The following is an 18,739-nucleotide window of genomic DNA, read 5'->3' on the forward strand; positions in this document are numbered from 1 at the left end:
TACTCTTTATTTTTCAAAAACATTGTCTGAAAAGATAATAAAGTGTTGGGAATAGTGGACTTAAGAAATATTACAGATGCCACACTTGATAACTGTAGAAGGGGAAATTTTTGTTCCATATAGAAAATTGGGAGATTAGTGGTTTTTGTGTGCAGGTATGGTGGCTCTCTGATATGTTAAATGTTGTCCATTCAGTCGGAGTTCATTTATGGAATGCATTTTCTAAATGTAAAAATACGCATATCTGCATAATGACTGACTTTTGTATTGATACCAAGTGATGTCTTGCTGTTATCTGACAGGTGTTATCTACTTGAAGAATATGATAACTCAGTATTGGCCTGATCGTGAAACTACACCAGGGGAAATCCCACCTTATTCCATCCCAGAAGAAGATAGACATTGTATTCGTGAAAATATTGTAGAAGCCATTATTCATTCCCCTGAACTAATTAGGTACACAGTTTTAATTTGCTTATAATGTAGTCATAGTTTTGATACTGTTGTTTTAAAATTAATACCACTTGCATACTAAATTTCATTGTGTCTTGGATTGTAGCACACAGATTTCAGAAAAGGGCAACAAAAATTATTAGTGTTATGGAACAGATTCCGTATGAGGAGAGATTAATAAGACTGTGACTTTTCAGCTTGGAAACGAGATGGCTAAGGGGAAATATGATTGAAGTCTATAAAATCATGACTGGTGTAGAGAAAGTAGATAAGGAAGGGTTGTTTACTACTTCTCATAACAAAGAACTAGGAGTCACCAAATGAAATTAATAGGCAGCAGGTTTAAAACAAATAAAAGGAAGTATTTCTTCACACAACACACAGTCAACCTGTGGAACACCTTGCCAGAGGATGTTGTGAAGGCCAAGACCATAACAGGGTTCAAAAAAGAACTAGATAAATTCATGGAGGATAGGTCCATCAATGGCTATTAGCCAGGATGGACAGGAATGGTGTCCCTAGCCTCTGTTTGCCAGAAGCTGGGAATGAGCGACAGGGCATGGTTCACTTGATGATTACTTGTTCTGTTCATTCCCTCTGGGGCACCTGGCACTGGCCACTGTTGGAAGACAGGATATTGGGCTAGATGGACCTTTGGTCTGACCCAGTAGGGCCGTTCTTATGTATTGGAGAACATAGAATTAGTGCAGTTAGAGAAAATGGCTTTTCATTCTGTATTTGTACATTGTACAACATGTAAGCGATTTATTTGTGTAACATCTTTTGTACTTGGAGAAGAATGGATTCCTAAATTATTATAACCCTTTTACAAAATTTCAGAAGATAGTAAATGCTGAGCAGAAGGGAAGTAGAAGACCAGATTAGACTCCTCTGTGTGTAAACAAGACTTCCGAACGCATGTTAATTTTTATCTGTTCAGCCAAAAATGAGCTATTTCATCACCACAAAAAACCCTCTTAAAATAATGAAGGTAGTTATTTGTTTAACCATGTGTGTGTTTGATTTCCAGAGTACAGCTTACTACTTGCATTCACCATATTATCAAGCATGATTACCCCAACCGCTGGACTGCAGTTGTGGAGAAAATTGGTTTTTATCTTCAGTCTGATAACAGTGCTTGCTGGCTTGGAATTCTCCTTTGTCTTTATCAACTCGTGAAAAACTATGAGTGAGTTTTCCCCAAACAAAAAACATAGAAAGTTTATCCATTTGTAGCAATATATTTTCTATAAGTTTTTATATATACTTCTGAATATGTGCTGGAGGTTAATGTATAAAATATTGAATTGCATGTTGCACTGAACACTGATAATTGGAGGTAATTTAATATAAATCTCTGAATTCAATAACAAGTCTTGGTAATATTTCACCATCTGGAGATAGTAGCTCATGTTGTCTTTCCTAATTAGTTCCATAAACGCAGTACATAACAATCTTTCTTCATATTAAAACTTTGAGATCAGAATACTAGGGTTTCTTTAAAGCAGTCGCTTTCTGAGTTGAAGATGGGCATGATTGCACAAGTCTTAGTGATAGGGGAAAGAGTGTCCAGGGGATAAAAGCATGGCTTTGTCAGGAACAGCATGAGAAATAATGTTTGTTAGACATCTAGACAATTTGTAATCTAGATATTGTGTTACATGTGAAAAATACATAACAGTTGCAAAGTCCAAAAATTCATAAGTTATGAAATGCGAGAATTAAGGTTGTCTGTGCAATCTTACTTTGGGCCCCTTGTGCGTATGCATTGTCCATTCTCTCATAGGAAGTCTGTAGTTGTAGCAGAGCCACAGATAAAATCCTATTCTCTAGCTCCCAATCTAGTGCCTTACATGCTTAATTTGTTTGTGAACATCTGATGTTTGGCTATAAACCAGGTGTATCTAAGCGTAAATTCAGTCCATGCAATTGTATGTGTTAACTTTGAAAATCTGTCCCTCAATGTGTAGTGTTATGGCTTAAACCACGTTGTTGCAGCCTGTTGGTTGATCAGCTTTAACTTAATCTAAAATATTAACAAACTTTAGGCCTGTTTAAGAGCTGAATTGACTTTTCAGATGGAAAGTAAATCACTTGGGCCCTTCAGTATTTTTGCTTCAAAGCCAGCCAGTATTTCAACTGGCAGGCTTTTACATAGGTCAGATTGTTTTCTCTGATCTTTCCCTTTCTGTTACCATGTTCTTTATCATTGTGTCTTCAAGCAAGTTGGTAGTGGACTTTTCTTGAGCAACATTTTTACGTTCTCCATTTTTTCTTAAGCTTTATGCTTCTGATTAACTTAATCTGTAGGAACCATATTTATGATTTTTGGGTTGGACTCTTGTTTAAATTGTTATACAATTTTTTATAAGACATGCATTTAATATCAGATTGTGTAGGTTTTAATTGTTTGTTTTTGTGAACTGGCACTATTAGAAGGTTAATTTGTGTATTTAAGTTGAACTGTATAAAGTCCAAAAATGGGGTGGCATAAGAATGAGGATACTTCTGTGTTAATTGTTTAGGTAAAGCTGTGAATTCTGAAGTACAGTAATGTAAAATTTTTTATTCTTAAATCCTTAGTTTAGATCACTGGTAGTATCAGATAATACTCTAATCTGACAATTGTTCAGTTAATAGGATTTTTTCTTTATTATAACTAGAACTGGGTGAAAAAAGGTAATAGCGTTTTGTGGATATAGAAGGTGAACAAACTCCAACAGTGCTGTCTAATGGTGAGGTGGGGATATGGGAGGTCATCTCCCCATTCCAAATACAGTCCTGTATTTCAGCAGCTCTTCCCCTTCCCCAGGCCCAGCCTGGTTTCTGGTTCTTCCCTTTTGCATGGGGACTTTGGGGTCAGGGTGGTCTTCTGAGATGAAGGCTCCTGTTGTTGTCATGTCGTCTTGGTGTGGGTTGGGGAGGTCAGGCCCACGCTCTCCAGCAGGCTCTGCTCCAGGGCCCAATAGTAGGCAGTGATCCTTCACACCATCGGGTGCTAAGTAGCTGCCCCCGGACCACTTCCTACCAGCCTCCTTTTCCCCACAGATTAAATCAAAGAATCTCATATAAAGTCACTGACCTGCACGGTTAGTCATCTGCCTTTTCTTTGTAGGTGTGCTCAGGCAACGAGTTCCTGGGCAGCACTGCCCCCAGAGTTCAGCGCCACTGGTCTGCTCCCTTTTGACTGCCTCCCTCTGAGCTGCTCTGCTTCCCCTTTTACATGCTGCCTGCAACTTGTTCAGGCATCACAGGTGTGGTTGGGTGGAGCTGCGTAGGCCCAGAGCTGCTCCTTAACCCCTTGCTCTCCTGTGTGGTGTTTGTACACCCCATCACTGTGGAGAATTTTGATATTTTGAATTTTGATTTTGTTCCACTTTGGAACAAAATGCAAAAAAAATTGAAATACTCCATGAAAGGGAATAGAGCCCTGGCTCCAGGTAAGTCTTCCTGGCAGGCTACCCTAGATCCATAGGCCATGGAAGCACCAGGCAATCAAGGAGCTTCAAGCCTGGAAGCCCAGGCTCTCCAACAACTCAGTGGAGTTGGGTAGACGAGATGACAGGAAACAACTTCCTCCATTGACGTGGTTCTATCAGAATCAAACAGAATCCACGGAATGTTTCAATTTTGGCAAATTCCGGTGAAAAAGTGTTTTGTTGGATATTTTCTGACCAGCTTTACTTGTAACTTTCTTGTCTATAAAATTATGGGTTTTGCTCACTGTTTTCTTGCTACTGTGACCTTGTTTTACCATAGAAAATTGTGTGGCATGTATGTGATGTGGCATTCAAAGTGAGTGAGTTAGCAGGAGAACATTACGGTAGTGTTGAATGATAGTAAAGTAATGGAAGCTAAGTTGTTTTTTAACTTCATTTGGGTTTGGCTCTGTGTTGGTATAACACTTTTTATATGACCCCATGAGTGCCATAGTAAGATATAACTCAGTTTTTAAAATCTATCCCTAGGAGCCACAGTGGCCTATGTGCCTCTCTTCTGTGCAGGCACAACTTACTTTTCATATCAATAAAGTTAGTTGTAAAATCTTTGTAAAGCATTTTATTCTTACCTAAAGGTACAAGAAACCAGAGGAGCGGAGTCCCTTGATAGCAGCAATGCAGCACTTCCTGCCTGTTCTGAAAGATCGTTTCATTCAGCTTCTGTCTGATCCATCTGATCAGTCTGTCCTCATCCAGAAACAGATCTTCAAAATCTTCTATGCTCTTGTTCAGGTGAAAGCAAATTTTCTGTATTCTTGAGCAAAGGTTTGATCTAAAGGTTTACTTCCTCCCTCTCTCTCTCGCTCTCTCTTCCCCTCCCCCCCAAATATATTACACTCTAGGTACTAATGTATTTGAAACAACATTACCAATTCTGTTTCATTTGAGTCATTTCTCATCAATGCTCAACTGTGGTGTGAGTAACAAGCTTTTGGTATGATTCTGTGTACCATAATACCAATAATACAGATTTTTTTTTTTTTTTTAGTTTAAAATTGGGTTACACATTTTTTGAGTCTACCATCTTTGAACTCTCTGGAACCTGCCAGTGCCACTCCTGAGTAAGTCAGAGTGGTTATGAGAGAACGAGCCATTTTATAACACTAGAAACAACCATTTATCTTACTTTTATAGTGTTACTATATTGAGCTTATCTAACCAGAAGGAAACTGGACTAACATGCTGTTCAGAGCATTGTTCTAATATTAGGTTGGGTGGTCTTGCAATGAAATTTAAAACCAGATTTACCAATCCCTCTATTGTACTTTAAGCGAAGAAAAGAATTGTCTCTGATTCAGAAAGATATAATAACTTAAATATTGTGAAATCATCTTCTATAGCAAAATTCTAAGTAAGGCAGAATTGAAAGGAAGCAGAATGTTTTTGAGGATGTAGAATAGGCTGCAAAAGATCTCTAACACCATCCAATATCACACTCACTTCTTTGCTCACCGCTCATAGTACTCAAGTGTAGAGCAGATGTTCAGTAAGATTTTGGTAGATGAGCATTCAAACATATATAATTCAAGCAGTTGATCGGGTTGTTTTAAATGGCTTTATACTGAACCTATTTTATGCTTTTTAAATAGTATACGTTACCTCTGGAGCTGATAAATCAGCAGAACCTGACAGAATGGATAGAAATTCTAAAAACGGTTGTGGACAGAGATGTACCTGCTGTAAGTACTTTTTTTATGTGTGTGTGTGTGTTTCTTTCGGCTTGCAAATTGGCTTCTGAATTTGATTTCCTGTATTTAAAAGTTGGTTAAAAATGTTAACAGTATTGTTTTCTTTATTCTTACTACACGACATCTTCTAAATGTGCGGCAGGACAAATAAGATTTTGTAAGGTTAATATGGTGGTTTAAACAGAGACTAAATGGAGAAAGTTTAAAATATTACCCTTTCTTTATAGACAAAAAAGCAACTTGCAAGTTGTATTGTAACTATGTTGGCTTTTTACAAAGGAAAGTTGTATTTGAACATTTATACATTACCTTTTTATTGTGGGCTTTTTTTTTAACTCTCATATTTTTAGATCTGATATTTCTGTTGATCTGGAAGCGTGTTTACATAGCTAATAGTGCAAAAAGAAAAGCAATTAAAAAAAGAAGACATTTCAGCAATATTCAACAAATTTAATCTTTCTTCCTAAAGGAAACTCTTCAAGTTGATGAAGATGATAGACCAGAATTGCCTTGGTGGAAATCCAAGAAATGGGCTTTGCACATCTTGGCTAGACTTTTTGAGAGGTAGTTGTTCTTCCCATGCCGTCAAATTGAAAAAACCTAACTTCTAATATGAAATTCAGCAAAATATTTCTTCATACTTGAATTTTTCACTTTTAATTCTAGGTATGGAAGCCCTGGTAATGTTTCCAAGGAGTACAATGAATTTGCTGAAGTGTTCCTAAAGGCATTTGCTGTTGGTGTCCAACAGGTAAGAAATGCTTGAACCTGGGGTATTAGAGTAACTGACATTTAGCAATAATTTTTTCCTCCCCCCATCTTTTCGAAGGATATGACTCCTTTCAAAATATTTTGCATTAACCTGATGCTATCAGGGAGTATGCAGGAAATACTTACACTTAGTTATCAACTGAAACAATCTAGTGTTCACTTCTTAAGAAATATCGTATGTTGCTTGTGTAATCTGTTGAAGTACACTGTACCGCAGTTAGGCCCGTGACACTGACTTGGGCTTAGGCTAAAGGGGTGTTTAATTGCAGTGAAGATGTTCAGGCTCAGGCTGCAGCCCAAGTTCTGGGACCCTCCCAACTGACAGGGTCCTAGAGCCTCGGCTCTCAGGACTGAGCAGGGGCACTGGATTTATGGCTTATTACAACATAAATGCCAATACATAAATCCATGGTATGACCACACTTGAATACTGCATGAAGTTCTGCAGAGGTGTTAACAATCCACAACCTTCAGTGGTCCCATACAGTATGTGCTAACTATTTATGCTAAACAGGCTGTTGCACCTTGCATTCTGCTGTGATGCTCCAAGTACCTTTCCCAGAACTGAAAAAGAGCTCTGTGTGGCTTGAAATCTCTCTCATCAACAAGGGTTGGTCCAGTAAAAGATACTACCTCACCTACCTTCTCTCAATATTCAGTGCAGTTTAGAAAGGCAAGATTTAATTCTCTCCCTAAAGTGGATTTGGCAGTAACTCCTTATAGAGGTGCTAATGTGCTATCTGAAAGTAAATACGACCTAAGGAGCCAAGTACCAAGATTGTCCATCCTAAGGAGTTATGAAGCCTGGATGGCTCCTCCTCCCCCCCCCCCCCCCCCGATAATTTTAGTCTAGGCAATTGATTGCATGGAAAAATGTCTTCAAAAGGGATTTTTTCAGGTGCACTTCTTAGACTTGCCTAGAATCACAGTTTCTCTGTCTGTGATTGTGTTATCCAGGAAACAACTGGTTCAGGTCTTTAAAAGAAAATTCTTGAGGGGCAGGATTTTTGAACCCATAGAAACTTCTCCTCTCTCTACAATATGAAGTTACATAGAAACGGAGTTATTTTGATCAGATTCTCAGGAAGGACACACATTTTGGAAGATGGTGCATGTGTGCGCGCACGTGTGTGTGTGTGTATATAAACATAAAAATAGGAAAGTCCAGAATATACTATTCCAACAGATTGTTTGCAGACATCAAACCCAACGCATGACACGGAACCCACTCTATTCAAAACTCTGACTTTTTGCACAGCGGTGGAAGTCAGCCTTAGGCATGTGCGCAAGGAAACTGATCCCTCAACTGCATGGTGAAAGAAATGTTATAAGAATTTTTTCAATTGCAAAATCAAGAGACCCTCTGAAACACAAGAAAATAATAAGCAATTTCTGACGCATGAGGACAGGCTCAAGAGTTCCACTGACACTCTGTCGTGCACTCTGTTTTTATCAAAGAGAAATGGGGAGTAAATACACACTGTGGGATTACAAATTGTTCAAGTGCGGATTTGGCACAAAATCACTGAAGGTGTTCTTGGTGACTGTAGGCTTGCTCCTTCCTTCGTTGAAGAGCCATCTCCTATATTTCTGTTTGGGTTACAAAATATCACTGATTGCCAATATGAGGCTCCCTTGGTCATATCTCCATGAATTTTCAGAAGGGTCCTAATTACTGCTTGAAAGGAGTGGAGTACATGTCTGCTCCTCCCATTACTATCTCCTGATGGGTTTCCCAGAAGAAAGAAGGCATCTCTCAAAACAAATGATAAATGGGAAGAATCATATAGCTCCAGCTCCAAGGATCCATTATCTGGATGTGATCATAGACCCAGGATTTTATTTGAATAGTAATCTGAAGGTTATCAACCACTAAATTTTTGGACACCTCATGTCACTCTGACTGCTTGGTGAAGCTATTAGTTGTACTAGTTTCATACAGAAATGAAGTTTCTGCACTCTTCCTTCTTCTAAACAGCTTAAACAGCACAGTGAATGTACAGCAAGTGGTAAGAGATTATCTTACCACGAGGGTGGCGGGGAACAAAACATAGCTTCTTCTAGAAAATGCTGAACTGGGAAGACTTGAAACAGATCACTTACCTGGGGAGTACATTCCGGAACCCATGTAGCACAGGACAAGTGGTCTAATAAGTCTTATCAGCTGGCTGATGCCGAGACCAATTTGATTAGCTTTGGAAAGTATGATAAGTAATGTCAAAAGCAAACAGGTTTTCAATAATGCCATTGGTGTCATTTGAGCTGTCAAGGTTGAACTATCTGTATTGAAATGGGCAGAGCAGAATATAACTTTTATCCTACCACATTTGGTATCAAAGAACAAATGAACACCAGAGCCAACTGATTATGTTATGCTGAAATAAAGTGGGGAAGTGGAGCTCCTGTAACTAGGAAATTCAGGAACTTGGTTATAGATGTTAACATCCAAGAAAAAGAAAACTAATAATCTTTTCCAGAAGTAGCTCTGGATGAACTTTCTTAAACCTGGCCAAAAAAGCCATTTATACACATTATGCGCATTCCCACTTCTAACAAAAATAATCTAGAACATTTGGGAGGGACAAAATCAGTTACTTGGAATTATCTTCACTGTCTGAGACACCTGTGAATCTTGGACTGCTCCGCTGATGAATTAGGGGTGAGTCCAATGATAATACTCAAATAAGCATAGTCTTACTGTTAGGAGGGTGAGGAAAGAAGTGATCAAGAGTATTCGCACAGTATTCTGGCTCATAGAAAATCCTTCACAATTTATTGTATTTTATTGTTCAAATTCAAACATTGAGGGAATAACAAAGGAATTACTATAAAGATGTGAAACTAAATAGTATCCGAGAATGGTACTGGATGGCCTTTCCCTCAACTTAAAAAAAAAAAACAAAAAAAAAAAACCAACACTCTTGTCCAGGTTTCAGCTATTGCTCATTTGATAAGAGCAGCAAGGGAAAGTTGATTTCTTATTCATATGTACCAGCTTCAAGGAATCTTCAGAGATACTGTTATCCAACACAGAATTTAAACTGGTTTAACAAGAAATCATCTTATATTCTAATCACTGCAGCCATATCTCTTTGCGCATGTATGTGCCCATGCATAGCACACAGTGTAATTATGATGGAATTCCAATTTTGATTTTATTCCCCTATTTCGGTTCCTGGTAACTTAAATTTAATTTGAACTAAAAATGTTCAAGCTTGATCTCGGACCAAAGGTGAAGTTTTGTGGAGAGTTTGAGTAAAATATATTCAGCTGCTTCGGAGTTCTGGATGTGTGTTTGAGTTATGAGGTTTATTTTAACAACTTTTTCTCCATATACTGTGTACTCATAACTCAAATGGCTGCATTGACTTACTATATTCCTTAGATTTAAATATCTACAAAACAAACCAAGTTCAAATCAAGTGTAAAGGAAATTGTTTCAATAGTTTTAAGTATTTAAAGGGGAAACTTTATATGTTTACTACTTGATAAGTTGTTTGATCAATTTAAATTTTTGAAAAAGCTGTGTACATGAGCCCATAGTTAGAGATGACAGAATTTAATAGCCAGATAAAGGAACTTACTAGCAGTACTGATAATCTTTAAGGGAATTCAATGCAAAAGTGTATAATTAATGCTAACTAATGCTAAAAAAACCTAAGCTCTCTGAAATCAGGAAATGCGGAAGGTTGAAAGTTTAATTTTAACACTGGTCCCTTATGCTTTGCCTTCTATAATATGGTCTCTTGACATCTACTCATTGTCAAATACAATATATAATACAAACTGGAATTTCTGATGCAACCTTACATGCAGAAAATAACATTACAGGATATGCACTCTTGACTTGGCTTATATCTCAACAATTTATTTACATTGTTTAGCCTTTAGTTGTGCTCAAAGTCAGTAGTTTGGAATATATTTTAGAATACTACAAAAGTAGAATGATTTTGAACATTGGAGCCTATTTCACATTCATAGATTAAATATCACTAAGCATAAAATATCTTTAACTACTGAAGTGATTTCCCTCCCCTTCACCCCCCAACTTGGCTTGTTTTGTAGCTTTTTACATTAGGCCTTAAAAATCAAGTCAATTCTGAATGTACTGTAACTTACTGTATATATAAGGCTGTATAAGACATTCCAACTCTATTGTTTAATTAACAGATTATTTAGTAAAAAGACCGTATTTTAAGGCATAACAGAGCTTAGAGAATGTTTCTTAAATACTTCATTTCTCAGTCTTGATGCAGAAATGTTAGGTTTTTTCCATGGAATATTTTTTTAACCATCATTGTAGTCATCTTAATGACTGTAACTTTTCCAAGGAATATTTCTTAAATTAAAACAATTGAATTTCAACACTTTCAAGAAAATGATGTTGTGTCAGACCAAAGTTTCATCCATAAAACAAACTTCATCTTCTGTGAGTCTCAAGACTCGATTTCATATCCTGTATCTCTTCATTTAGCTTACAAGAGGGTAAAGAGCAATTTTGATACAAATAAGGATTGCTTTTCTGACATCCCATGGGTGCCATTATAAAACCTAGGGTGTTTAAAGTCTTTGTGCTATGCCACTCTACTTTCTAAGGCAATGTATAAGCCATCTATAGTGGGATGGGTAAAATTCTGCATCTCCAAGTCTGCTAAGGTAATGAATGGGCTTTCAAACACCTTAATAGATCAGAGCCCAATCAATTTCAGTGAAGGCTAATACATAGGCAAAAATCATGAAACAATTTAGAAAGTAGTGATGTCCATCGTGAATATGTGGATAGATCCCTAGTTAAACTCCTGTGACAGTCTAAGGCAACTTTGTAATCTCATGTATAGATTTTTTTTTTTAAACGGAATTATTTTTCAAAATAATTGGATCTCATCTTCATCCATATTTCACTACTGGTAAGGTTTCGGAGGATTGGTAGATGTGAATGACATTTTCCGAGTAGATACTTTTCTTTTAATCAGTTTTCACCATTTTCAGTCTTATCAAAGAGACAAAACATCAACTAAGCGTAGAGACTGAACTTGACCTCTCCCTTTAGTCCCACCAGTTGCTTCTTTCAGAACAATTGTGGTATTACAGGCTTGGGCTGAGCTGCAGGGAAATTTTGCAGGATGTTGGTCCCCAGACTCTTCCAATCACTTGGAGATTAAATACCAATAATTAATGCAGTGGATCCAAGTTCTGGCTTGCAGTCAGACCCTGGCTTGACAGAATTTAAATTGCTAGACTTACCTGGAGGAGCCCTATCCCCTTAGAAAAATAGAGCCAGGAGGCATAGGAGAAGGAAAATGGAGCCAGCCCTCTACCCTCTCTGTTGCATGTTGTGTTTTGAATTAAGGGTTTTATTATACATGTATATTATATGAGGTGACTGATACACCTCCATAATGCCATACTAAATTCAAACATGAAGCAGCAAACAGCTGGAGGGCACCAGCCAAGGAGGCCAAGCAGTTTGGCAGGCCAAGCAGTGCAGCAGCTGGGTCTGCAAAAAGAATTGCAAGATGAAATGTCAGTGGTGCTCATTAACTTCCTTATCTGAGGGGAGAAAGGACCCATCATCCTGTGTTGTGGTGGTGGGTAGAGTTAGCATGAGTCACTGTTACCCAGACAGTTCTGAGGCCCATCTTCTCTCCTTTCCCAGGAGGCATTTTCTGATGGTGGAGTGTGGAGAACTTGCACTACTGCTGCATGAGCCATACCTGTTTGGTTAAATAAAGGACTTCAGTCTCCAGGGCTGTCAGTCCACCATCTCTCATGAACACTATAAAAATGACCTGAGCAAATTACTAAACTTGTGTTGAAGAATTGGACGTGGCACAGACCAGAGGAACCTGTCACATGTTAACTTAGACTAGTCAACACCATTGTAGTGTAGTAAAAATCTGTTTACATTTGCAAGACTGTGAGGGGCTTTGTGCGGGCGGTCCTGCGGATTAAATGGCTTCTTGGTTACTGGCAAGGTGTTCAGATTTCTAGAAGCTGTTAATGAGACTTGATTTTCACAGGTGTTGCTGAAGGTGCTGTATCAGTACAAGGAAAAGCAGTACATGGCTCCTAGAGTTCTTCAGCAAACACTGAACTACATCAATCAAGGAGTGTCACATGCTGTGACCTGGAAGAATCTGAAGCCCCATATTCAAGTAAAACATTTTCTGGGAATAGTCTCTAAATGACCAAATTACTATGTATAAGTCAGTTTGTTTATAAACTCTCTATCCCTACTAGAATTTAAGGTGTATGAGCTTGTATTATAAATTGTTTGTTGAGCTTTCAGGTCTGCTCTGGGGAAGCACATCTTGTTGCATTAGCATAGTTGAAATATTCATTTTCTCTGGATGAAACAAAAACATTTGCAATATTTAGGCCCCAGTCCTGCAAAGACTTCTACTTTAGGCTTGTGAATAGTCCCATTGATTTCAAGCATGTGTCTTTGCAGGATTGCAGCCCCACTAAAGGCTAAAACCCAGATTGGTTGATGCTCCTTATCGTGGGCTTGGACGCTCTTTTAAAATGTAAATCATAGAGTGCTTTTGTATTAGTATCATAATGACTTAATACAATGGTGTGAACTAAGACATCCCAATGGAAACTGTTTTAAATAAGCCCTCACAATATAAATAAGATCCCAAAACAATCATGCAGTTTCATCAGCAGCCCTTTAGTATACTGAGCCTAATAGTTAAACTATTGTATTCTTAATGGATCAAGAATTGTACATACAATGCAACACCACACAAATTCAGAGTTAATGTCAGCAACAAAATTTATGCCACCTTTACCAGCTCAATACTCCATTACCCAAAGCAAACACAATGGCTTGCATTGCATTGCAGGTCGTCCTTTAATTGGAAGCAGTTGGCTTTTATCTCTTATGACCGTATAATCCATCCCATATCTAAAATTGATGTAAGAGAAAATTTTAAATTTTTTTAAATAGAAGAAAGCAAATGATGATTGATTTAATAGGTTACGTCCTTTTTTTGTAACGCTTTAATTGCAGGGAATTATCCAAGATGTTATATTTCCACTGATGTGCTATACAGATGCTGATGAGGAGCTGTGGCAAGAAGACCCATATGAATACATACGTATGAAGTTCGGTGAGAATTTTAAAATTTACATACACATTAAAAAAATATAATGCCAAACGAAGCCAGTATTTTAAGAAGTGCATTGTGAAAATAGAGGTAACTAGGGTTTTTTGGTTTTTTTGTTTAAGTGTAGTGCACTTTTCTTAAGTGAGGTAATAGATCAGTGCTTGTCAACATGGCTACAGATACCTTAAATTCAGCTATCTTGGTTCTCACTGTAGGTGAACAACGTGTGTGTGTGTGAACACAAGATGTTTATATGGTGGTGCAATAACTTCTTCATAGCTGTAAAAGAGCTAAGTTTTAAAATTACAGAAGGTTGTTTAGATTGGCTAATGCTGTTTTTTGTTTTTCTTTAAAAATGCAGTTAAATTTAATCGTTAAAAGCATGTATGGCTTACATACAGTAGCTACTTTTCAGATGGTGATCTTTACCATGTGCCAAAATTTCTTATTACAAGGTCAAGTAATGCTTTACACAAGGCATAATTCAAAATAGATGTACCCATATAGAGACTAATATAGCCATGGAAGTTTTGGGTGTTCTGTTCATTTTTATGATGATTTCCACTGGCTCTTCATTGTGTCTTTTGAAGTGTTCTAAAAGTCTTTGTAGCCTGTTCAAGAGGGAAAGTGAAGGAATTGGACCTTCATGAAGGCTTTTTGATACACTTAGGACTTTAGGCTGCCTAGGATCCCAATGGGATATTCTTTGCCCTATGGGCTAAACCCCAAAATGCAAAGCATATGGCTATTGACAAGGGTTCTGAAAGCCTCTGAAGAAGGTTGAACAAGAAGAGAATTAAAGACCTAGTTTGTTTTCAGCTCTCCCAGTTTTGCCTCCTTATTACAACTAAAAAATATTTTCCCAGTGTAATTAGTGTGTTAGATCTTTTGCAGATATAAGAGAAAGTCCTGGCCCCGGGGATCTTACAATCACAAAAATTTGACGACATGCTGACAAGGGGTGGAATGTTTCTGTGCCAGAAAACTCGAGACCTGTCTCGTCTTGTCATTTCAAAGTTTAATTTTCTTAGAGCTGCGTTGAAATGCTTGTAATATCAAGGCGCAGCTGGGTGACATATGTCTGAATACTGTTGCTCTTATTTTACATTAGATCCTTAATTTATTTTAACATTATGAACTGCATTAGTGGACAAAAATTTATAGACTATTAAATTTATTTAATAGATGTGTTTGAAGACTTCATTTCTCCTACAACTGCTGCTCAGACATTGTTGTTTACAGCATGTAGTAAAAGAAAAGAGGTAAGCTGTTTAAGGATTAGCTTTGGACTAAACAAACCAAATAGTCTTATTTGATATTTTCTGCGCAACTTGCTGAGATATTTGAAACAAAAGATAAGAATCTATTAAGGTGGTTGTAAATCTTCCTGCGTAATACATAGGAACCATAATGTCACAATAATCCAATTGTTTTCTAGAAGTTTTTTTTGGTACTCATCTGCTGGTATGAATTTACTTCTTGTGGCTGGATAGCCATATTTGCTAATACACCCAGGAGTCATAAATCAACATGGTGTTGTTTTAGCGATGGCATAAAGCAATGCCTAAACCCAGTCTTTTGAAGAAAAAATGAAATACATTTTAACAATGAGAGTATTTTAGAGACCTGACAATGATACTTTAGAAGACTGGCTGAACTGTTTTTTACTAACACAAAGCCCTTATCAAACTAGGTCCTGCAGAAGACCATGGGCTTTTGTTATCAGATCCTCACAGAGCCAAATGCTGATCCCCGAAAGAAAGATGGTGCTCTACATATGATTGGTTCTTTGGCTGAAATTCTCCTAAAAGTAAGTACTGATTTCTAGTGGGTGTTCTGGTTCTGTTTCCTTCTCCTTTTCTACCCATTCCCTCTACACCCAACCCAGTATTAGAATAATCGAGATTAGCTTTCTGAATTTTTCAAATTTTGGTTTAGATGTCATGGTACAACTCTTCCACGGTGGAGCTTAATTATTTGGCTCTTGAACTGTTGCAGGCTTCATTATACAAATCTCTTGCAAGAAGCTAGACTTCAGAAACATACACATATAGTTCTGGTGTGTTGACAACAAAGGAATGTGGATAACTGAATGACTCTCTGACAACATTCGTTATAAATTATTTCATGAGACTTATTTTAGGTTCTTGGAACTGCTGTGCTGCCTTTTGATAAGCAGTAAATTGCTACATAGGTTCTTCATTTCCACTTGATGATCAAATTCCTGGTTGTTCATGTCAGAAAATTTGTTTGATCAGAGAGAGCCTGCTGATTTAGGCTTCATTTTCTTGTAGAAAACTAGTTGTGTAACAGGTTTAGCAACCTTGTTTGCTTACGATAGCAGAGGATGACATGGAAAAAGCTGATTTCTCTTAATTTGGTTATAACTGATCCATCTTTTGAGGTGGTTGCCCTTTCTTTGTTGTCATAGGTAGTTTGTCTTTGGTGTAAAATAGAGATAGAAACTGCAAAATAAAGAAGCCTTAGTGAGCCAAAGATAAGAGATTGTTTGTTTAAAAAAAAAACTGCACCATGAATCATTGCTCGTAATTGGTCTTGTTGGTTGTGATAGTGAATAGATAGCAAACCATGCCACAAAGTGACAGACGGGCTAAGAAGGATAAAAAGTCTGTTTTTTCTTTTGTGGTATGTTAAGACATCACACTGTCTCCTTATTTAAACTTTTATGTATAAAATAAGATTAACAATAACTCAATTTTTTTCTCCCGCTTCTGGCTTTTATTTAAAAATACCAACTGATGTAATTGCCTTAATATTCTCGCAGAAGAAGATATACAAAGATCAGATGGAGTACATGTTGCAGAATCATGTGTTCCCTCTCTTCAGCAGTGAGCTGGGCTATATGAGAGCACGGGTAAGAATGTATAAGGTTTACTTTTATTCACTTGTTGATCTACAGTTGAATAGCGTACAGTTTTTACTGAATTGTATCTTGCTCTAAATGGACAAACTATTTGCATCCCTCCTATAATAAAGTAAATTCAAGTTTTAATCATAAGTGTTAGTTTCTTAAGATGTAGCAACATATAATTTTTTAAATGGCTGCAGTACTGTGTGCATAGTTTTTCCTCTGTGTCTGGTGGTATGGTCCATTTGCGTTTTGCATTTAGACCGTACTGCTCACACAAAACCTGTGGCCAAAGATGAACTTGAGATCATAGTACTGGTCTAGTGATGTCTAAAAGACAAACCTACCACTGGCCAGCCTCCAAACTCTCAAACATCTTCATTTGTAAAAGTTCTTAGTATTTTAGTTAATAAATAACATCTGTAGTACTAATTAATTATTCATTATTTTCTTGGAGAGCTGACAATCCACAAGTATTGTTAAAATGACCACTTTCTGAAGTTGTTAGATGCATTTTTTTTCACAGGCTTGCTGGGTCCTTCATTATTTCTGTGAAGTTAAATTTAAGAGTGACCAGAACCTCCAGACAGCCCTAGAACTCACAAGACGATGTCTGATTGATGATAGGGAAATGCCTGTGAAAGTGGAAGCTGCCATAGCACTTCAGGTTTTGATCAGTAATCAAGAGAAAGGTACACTTTTTTTTTTGTTCAAGTTAGAGAAAACATCTCTGTAACATTTCTAAAGAAGACACAATTTAAGCAGAAAAGATATAATACACTATTTTCATGGGCTAAGCACTAATGTACTAGTATTGTAATTACCTTCTGGGAGATTCGTTTTAGTCTGTTCATGGTAATTTGCCAGCTGTAGTTAGAACAAGTGGAGTGCTTGACATAAGTAATTTTTGGACAAGGAAACGTCTGTCGTGGCTCAGCAAGCTTAGAAAGAAACATAACCTGTAATATATAATTGCTGTATTGCTGAATTCCCAGCTACTATTTGGAGTCTTGTAATAGTTATTTGTTAACAGTTTTTTTTGCTGTATACAAAATTTAATATGAAGTGTTTCATGTTTCATAGTACTTTGTTGATACACTTTTGTCTCTCCGTTGGCTTTAGTTGTGTGAAAAATATATGTAGGCTATTACATGTCAAATATTTCAGTAGTATTAAAGTGTGAATTTCTGGTTTTCTTAAACTGATACAATGATTTTTATAACAAGAATGTAAGAATCAACATAATTGGTGTTTTATTTCTACTTACTTTGCAGCTAAGGAATATATTACACCATTCATTAGACCTGTAATGCAAGCTCTGCTTCATATTATAAGAGAGACTGAAAATGATGATCTTACCAATGTGATTCAGAAAATGATCTGTGAATATAGTGAAGAGGTTACTCCCATTGCAGTAGAAATGACCCAGCATTTGGTAAGCCTGTTTGGTCACTTTGCACGTGGGAAGTTTGTTAAACATGAGGGATTTTGTTCCTTATATTCAAGATGGTTTGTCATTTGCCAGCTGATTTTAGACCAGCCCATTTAAACCTGTTAATGCAGATGTTTTGCATACCTTGTGTTCAGAAGCTGCTGTGTTCTTAGCACAATAAGCAAATCTCTTCCATAGAGAAATGGTAATCCTGATTTTAGCCATGATAACCCTTCACAGCTCACTTCAGAATCAGATTAGAGTAAAAAGTCTTACTGACCTCATTACTAAAGTTATTAAAACAGAAATTTAGAAGCAGTTTTTGGTAGCAAATTGTGGGTGCCAATAGTTAGATGTTTTAGGCTAAATTAATTGCATCTGAAAATTCCTGTTGTGTTCTTGGGACATCCACATAGCATAAGTTGTACCTGCAGTTTCATAAGTACAGAGGCCAGGTTGCTGCTGATCTCAAAATCAGGCCCTTAGTGTTTAGGTTTAATGGTTTATAATGAACTTCACTTTTCCATTTCCTGTGAATTAGTAATATATTTACAGTAATACACTTTAGCTATCTGGTACAAAACTACTAATTCTATTCTGTTTTTGAATCAGTCATCTCTGTTTTTGTAAACTGTTGAGTTAGCCCTGGGGTCTGTATTGTAAATGTTATTTCTTTATTTATAATTGCAAATCCACTTTATTCATATACAGATAAACCCTGATTATTCAAATGACTTTAGACAGAATTGAGAAATTTGGGATTTTGGAAAATGGGAATTTGGAAAAACAAAATTCTGATCTTGAGGGATATTTCAAATAGTTGGCATTTACCTGTACTGAATTTTTTAACACACGATATCTTAAAAATTCAGTGTACAGAGTCTCAAACTTGTACAATAGTCTATATCCAAGCG

The 18,739-nt window shown here is 37.0% G+C and overlaps 1 protein-coding gene and 1 non-coding gene across 2 annotated transcripts in view; both read left to right on the forward strand.

Moving 5' to 3' along the window:
* IPO7 (importin 7) overlaps positions 1 to 18,739 on the forward strand; it is a 49,620-nt gene that overhangs the window by 17,939 nt on the left and 12,942 nt on the right. The window contains exons 3-15 of the mRNA XM_074955030.1: positions 303 to 456; positions 1,484 to 1,642; positions 4,529 to 4,685; positions 5,543 to 5,632; positions 6,111 to 6,205; positions 6,308 to 6,392; positions 12,433 to 12,567; positions 13,428 to 13,527; positions 14,710 to 14,786; positions 15,218 to 15,334; positions 16,310 to 16,399; positions 16,920 to 17,085; positions 17,668 to 17,828. Of these exons, the coding sequence (XP_074811131.1) occupies positions 303 to 456; positions 1,484 to 1,642; positions 4,529 to 4,685; positions 5,543 to 5,632; positions 6,111 to 6,205; positions 6,308 to 6,392; positions 12,433 to 12,567; positions 13,428 to 13,527; positions 14,710 to 14,786; positions 15,218 to 15,334; positions 16,310 to 16,399; positions 16,920 to 17,085; positions 17,668 to 17,828 (1,586 nt within the window). The remainder of the gene's footprint in view (positions 1 to 302; positions 457 to 1,483; positions 1,643 to 4,528; positions 4,686 to 5,542; positions 5,633 to 6,110; positions 6,206 to 6,307; positions 6,393 to 12,432; positions 12,568 to 13,427; positions 13,528 to 14,709; positions 14,787 to 15,217; positions 15,335 to 16,309; positions 16,400 to 16,919; positions 17,086 to 17,667; positions 17,829 to 18,739) is intronic.
* LOC141990264 (small nucleolar RNA SNORA23) lies at positions 16,590 to 16,771 on the forward strand. The gene has a single exon (XR_012640133.1). It is a non-coding gene; the product is annotated as a small nucleolar RNA SNORA23 (small nucleolar RNA).

This window comes from Natator depressus, chromosome 6, assembly GCF_965152275.1.
Source record: "Natator depressus isolate rNatDep1 chromosome 6, rNatDep2.hap1, whole genome shotgun sequence".
NCBI classification, from domain to species: Eukaryota; Metazoa; Chordata; order Testudines; family Cheloniidae; genus Natator; species Natator depressus.